The 6,000-nt window shown below is 48.1% G+C and overlaps 1 protein-coding gene across 10 annotated transcripts in view; it reads left to right on the plus strand.

Annotated features, from left to right (window-relative positions):
• The window catches only part of RPS6KA1 (ribosomal protein S6 kinase A1), a 41,597-nt gene extending 36,511 nt beyond the window's left edge, over positions 1–5,086 (plus strand). For 9 of the 10 annotated variants that reach the window (XM_040586976.1, XM_040586981.1, XM_040586983.1 and 6 more), the window contains 5 exons: positions 195–356; positions 966–1,042; positions 1,210–1,327; positions 1,750–1,887; positions 2,224–5,086. In XM_040586976.1, the coding sequence (XP_040442910.1) occupies positions 195–356; positions 966–1,042; positions 1,210–1,327; positions 1,750–1,887; positions 2,224–2,346 (618 nt within the window). In that variant the 3' untranslated portion in view covers positions 2,347–5,086. The remainder of the gene's footprint in view (positions 1–194; positions 357–965; positions 1,043–1,209; positions 1,328–1,749; positions 1,888–2,223) is intronic. The other variant, XR_005826893.1, reaches the window with a different exon arrangement.
• The last annotated feature ends 914 nt before the right edge of the window (positions 5,087–6,000 follow it).

The following is a 6,000-nucleotide window of genomic DNA, read 5'->3' on the forward strand; positions in this document are numbered from 1 at the left end:
GGGAAGCTGTCTGGCATGGCACTATGCTCCCTCTCCTTTGGGGAGTCACTTTGCCTGTCAGGATTATTATTTCTTGCTGGTGTTGCTGTGTGGGCAAGCCAGATGTGGGGGCAGGGCAGGGGCTGAGTGTCCCGATGCAGTTTCAGACCTTTATCTTCCTGGGGGATGAGACCGGCACTTTCTTTGGTCCACAGGTGGTTCACAGGGACTTGAAACCCAGCAATATCCTTTATGTGGACGAGTCGGGAAACCCCGAAAGCATTCGCATTTGTGACTTTGGCTTTGCCAAGCAGCTGAGGGCTGAGAATGGCCTTCTCATGACTCCTTGTTACACGGCAAACTTCGTGGCACCCGAGGTAAGCACCTTACTGACCTGAGACCCTTCGGTAGCTCTTAGGTCTCAGCACAGGGGGTCTGTCCCCTTCCTGACTCCAGCCTGCTCTGGCGTACTCGGTCCTGGAGGAGATAACAACAGAAATACTGCTCATAGTAACGAATAAATAGGGGATCTCAAGTGCAGTTACAATGCAGTCCTTCAACTTGCGCTGTCCTTATGAGGGGGTCTGCTTAGGGTAGTGAGGCTTTACAAGCCCAGTGATTTTCTAGACTGCTTCCCTTCACAATTAACTCACCTGTTACAAGAGGTGAGGTGGGATGATTTTCCACTCAGTTACCTTGGTGCAGAAGAAAGAAAAAGAGCCAGCACGCCACAGAGCATGCATGCAGAGTCACCGCGCTGGAACATGGCTCCTTTCTCACTTGTTGTTTTGATGTGCCTGAGGGGTTCCTCTGTTCCACAAAACCCAAATCTGATTTGAATCCTGATCTTTTAGTCCAAGCCATGCTGTTCAGTAGGGCTGTAGAAGCTTTGCATATGGACTGCACGCAGGTGTCAGGCTGCTCCTCACAAGCTGAAGTGAGAACCAAACACACTATATTTTTTTTCCTTTGCTTATTCTCTTCAGGTACTAAAACGCCAAGGCTATGATGAGGGCTGCGACATCTGGAGCCTGGGAGTTCTCCTGTATACGATGCTCGCTGGGTAAGCACCTCTGTCTCACTGGAAGGCAACAGCCAGGGCTATGACCACCTTGCTCTGAGACATGCTCTGCGGTGGCAGTTGGCCACCACCTCAGTCGCTGCTGCCTGGGCGTGCTCTCTGGCTGGGTCACAGGACAGTCCATCAAATGCTCTTTCTTCTCTCCGTAGCTGCACTCCCTTTGCAAACGGTCCCAGCGACACTCCAGAAGAGATCCTGACCCGGATAGGTGGCGGCAAGTTCTCCATCAGTGGAGGCAACTGGGACACTATTTCTGACATGGCCAAGGTACAGTTTGATAGTCTTTTGTGTTACAATAAAGGGTTGGGATCGAGCACGGGCCAGTTGCTGTGAGGCAAGTTTAAAGCAGCTTGGGGAGGGAGGACAGAAGAGAAAGGAGAAAACCAGCAGTGTAGTTTCTACTCCGTGCATATCTCCTGCAGAGTGTGCCTCTCCCCACTTCATTTTAGCTCTGGCTGTGAATATTTGCATGGAACACCAACCTCATGCTTGACCCATGAGAGGTTTGCTGTTGTGTTATACCTCCCCAGCTGAAAGCATATTTAATACAAAAGGAGATTGTATAGATCTCTATAAATCTTTAAACTTGGCTTCTGAATTGAAATCCTGATTTGGGGGCGGAAAGGGGGTATTTTTGCATTTAAAGTATGAAATCTTCTAAAGTCTCATTTTCCAAATGATGCTCTTAGGATCTGGTATCAAAGATGCTTCATGTAGATCCTCACCAGCGTCTAACAGCCAAGCAGGTCCTGCAGCACCCATGGATAACCCAGAAGGACAGCTTACCCCAGAGCCAGCTGAATCACCAGGACGTTCAGCTTGTAAAGGTACAGAGTCTGAGCTGAGCCTTCAGCTGGTTCCTCACGTACCTTGGGCTCTTCGGAAAGCAGCGGTCGGGTGGGTGATGTGGTGTGGGCAAAGCAGTGTGGCACGTTGGAGAGGTGTGGGCCAGGGCAGGCAATACTAGACAAGTTGGGGGTTTTTTTTGGCAGGAAAACCTAGGGAGGTTCTTTAACAGAACGGGAGGGAGATTGAACAAAAAAAGAAAGATGCTTCTGGCTTTGTTTGTGGGTCTGGCTACTCTGGCCCCTCATCTTGTAAAGCCATGAGTCTGAAATACCTCTTCTACGCCTAAATAACTTCTCTCGTACCTTCTTTCCAAGGGGGCGATGGCTGCCACATACTCTGCACTGCACAGCTCCAAGCCGAGCCCCCAGCTGAAGCCCATTGAATCCTCCATTCTGGCGCAGAGGCGGGTGAAGAAGCTTCCTTCCACCACGCTGTGAGGCTGGGGTGGTTGGCAGCCGTGCAGCACGGGGCGAGCACACACCGGGCTTTGCACGCCTGCAGAAGGCGAGGAGCGGGAGAGCGGGCGGGCAGCGCTGGCACAGGAGCTCCTTCGAGGACTTGTTCCCAAAAGGCCACGTGCCTCCCTGTTTCTGAAAGACTGGCTCCTCCTCGTGTGGACTGATCTTTGCTGAGAGAACTTCACTGTAACACTTTTTTTGAAGTGTAAATTGTCGATTTTTAAAGACATCCATCTGTGTATATGAGAACTAGAATGTATAGCTGATGTCAAGTGGCACTAAAAAGCAGCTCTGATTCACCCTTTCCCGTGTAGGGCCAGACATTTGTTGCAGCTACATCATTGCTTGGAATCAATCCTCTCCAACACCACTGCAGCTGGAAGACTGCATCACATTTGGGGTTTAGGCTTTGGGGTTTTTCCTCCCTTGAACCGCTGGATGCCCTGCACAAAGGCAGCCCTGCAGACTCCTAGCCAGCAGCGCTCGTGTTTATCAAGGACGTCCCAGCCCTTCCTTTCACTTCTTGTGCGGGTGTGTGCAGAGCGTCAGGGCGATTCTTCAGACCCCGTTTCTTCCTCTCTCCTGCGCTCCCCCAGCCCGGCCGGCAGTTTTCTGAACAAAATAAACCGCGGCTTTTCCAAACACTCCCTTAGGTGATCAGCTGTCCAGCGTACCTGCTAGGCTTGGCTCATTCCTCCCCTCTGCCCTCCCATCGTCATGTCCTCCCTGTCGCTCCCTGGGCAGTGTCACCCGTGCAGGTGGCGATGGCAAAGGAATGTTCTCCGTGGCAAAGCTGAGGCTTTAGGCTGGCTCTGGCTGCTGCTTTTACCATTCTTGGTTTTCATTTCCTTCAGCAGGAACCTATGAAACAAACCATCCCTTTTTTTTTTTTTTTTTTAATTTTTAACTTTGTTCTACAGCTGGTAACTCAGGGTTTCTTTCTGGATTGTACAATAAACGTGTCATTCAGTTGACGTTATTTTACTGACTGACTTTGAGCTGCAGAATAAGCAACCCCAGTCATTTCCCGACATCACATGGGGATAATGATTCTTGCCTGCCTTTTGGGAGATCTGCAAAGCTTTTTCATCTGGCCCTGCGATGGGAAAACCAGCAGTAGTGGAGTAGGGCTGCATATTATGCCACCTTCTCTCAGGTGCAATACCTCACCTTGCAGTGGGAAGTAATTAGAACCAGTTATAGAATAAGGCAGTAATCAACAGGAAAGGTGGCAAGACGTGGGCTGCAGAGGGGAATTTCTTACTCTCAGGACATTTTAGTGCAAATAGAAACCAACCCTTGGAGGCAAACTGCTAGAAATAAATTCCTGACCTATTCTGACTTGCAGGGCATTGCTGGAGCTCCCTCGTTCACTGGTGGCTGTTTCTTGTGAGGAGCAGGAGAGCTACAAGGACTGCAAATGCTGACGTGCTCAAGGACGCAACTGAAGTCAGCAAAGGTTCTCATGTGAATTTCTGCTACCTTGGGCTGATCGTATAATGAGAAGGGAGACCTCCTTTTTTGCTTTTCCCTTTTCCTTAGTCCCAGTTGACTCTAAAATGGAGAATTCCATAAAAAACTTTCTCTGAGATGTACAGCTCTCTCTTCCTCTACCCTTATCCAGGCAGGTCCTGTTTCAATCCCTGGAGCAGCCGGTGAGAAGCTGAAATAGTCACATTTTTTTTCCCTGTATTTATTCCAAGTGCTGTCCTGGTGTCCAGTGCCGCTGAGAGGAGGTGGCCAGCACCAGTGCACACTGGGTCTTCTCACTGGTATTGCCACCGACCCCCAGCAGAGCTGGATTTAATGTTTTGCTGATAGCTGGGGAGGGGGACGCTCCACCATGCAAAATACCTCCCTTAAAAATTTTTGCTTTCTCTGGCACAGTGTTTGCGTTGGTGTCGATGAACCTGACTTATGTTTCCTACAACTGCGCAGTTAACTCTCCTGCCAGCGAAAAGGTTTGCAAGGTTTAGGTACCTGAAACAAATACAGTAATTTTAAACAGCTGCTTTCTGGAGCTGGAGTCAGTCCCTTTGGGTGCTGTTGGGATTGAAGCAGACACCTCAACAATTTTTCAGAATATTTCCTATGGTGCACTTCAAGGGTGAGGTCTGAAACCTCAAACAAGTGGATTGGGTTGGACGTGCTGGCGGTGATCACCACTCACTGTGAACCTCTCAACAGTACAGACTGTCAGGATGGGTCTTAAACCAAACATTTGCCCTGCTTGGATGGTAGCTAGCTTGTTCGTATGAAATTGTAAATGTTTTCCAATAGCAGTCAGGAAAAACAATCCTCCCTGTAACGGTGCTGGTGTGAGGCCAACTGGTGACCACTCCAAGACGCGTAGGACAAGCAGGTGCAAGGCGCTGTGGGCACAGGGTGAGCAGCCCACAGTTGCTACAGGCTCTGCTTGGCCAGGAGATGATAACCAGAGCATCAAACCCCGGTACCTGGGGTGTCAAACCCCTCCACCTCGCTGGGGTCTTCAGTCAGAGGAACTTTGTGTTTAGTGCAGCTGTAGGCTCTGGGACCTCCATCACTTTGGAGAACATGGTGAACAAGAAGGGCTACACCTTGCTTTCTGGGGTGCTTTTAACCAAGTTGTTTTGAGTGATCCTTCCAAAAGTAAAAATAAGTCTTGATTTTTAGTTCCAAATCAACAAAGTGCTGTTACTTTTTTAATTCTAGTGCTCAATAAACATGGACTTGTTGATCTTTCTGTGTATGAGAACCGTAGGTGTTTGTTAACGGGTCGGGTGGGTCTTCTTGGTCGCTTTCTGGTTTTGTCCTGGCAGTATTAAACCTTTGCCAAAATACAGCTGGGACCAGCTGCTGTCATCTTAACTGAAATTGCATTATTTGAGGTGAGACTTGGGCCTGTGGCAGGCTGGGTCTCTCATGCCTGTTGGGGGGAGCTGGTGTCTTAGAGAAGACCAAACAGTCTGCTCTCATAAGAGTCTGAGGTCGTTCAGCTTTAACTTGGGACAAAGAGGATGTACAGCTTTGTCTTGATTTGAAAAGGGACAAAACTGCATCTGACTTTCATACATAAGGAAATCTTTACAAGGAAAACTGCTTGTGGTACTTCAGGTGTTTAATAGTCAACTTGACCTTTAAGATTTTGTCCTGTGTGTCTGTATGAAAGCTCAAGAGAGCAGAAATACCGGAATCCAGCCTCAAATAGCTGAGTCTACCTAGAATTAACCTGTGCGGAAATAGCATGTTAATCCATAGACAAGGAGCCTGAAAATAATATTGAACAGCTCTATAATAATACAGCTTCTGTATCGGAAAGGTTAAACTTTCCTATTTGAGGGTATAAATAAGTAACTCTTCTGTTGTAAAAGAGGTTGACCCAGCTGAGAGGCTGTTTTCCATCTTCCCACTGTGTAAAGTAGTCGTGCCTTCCTCTTAATGATGTGGTACTGACCTCTGTCAAATTAACTGGAGCATAAATAAATGTATTTTGGCCTGATAAATATTCCCATCATGATTCTTTAGGCTGCCTTTAAAACTAAAGGCCAGTAGCTTCCTCAGCAATCGTCTTTTTTTTTTTTTTTTCCCCTTAGTGAAACTTCACTGAGCAACCAATCTGTTTTTTAACTTTCTATCCAGTTAATGCAAATA

The sequence above is a fragment of the Falco naumanni genome, chromosome 3 (assembly GCF_017639655.2).
Source record: "Falco naumanni isolate bFalNau1 chromosome 3, bFalNau1.pat, whole genome shotgun sequence".
In the NCBI taxonomy this organism is placed as follows: Eukaryota; Metazoa; Chordata; class Aves; order Falconiformes; family Falconidae; genus Falco; species Falco naumanni.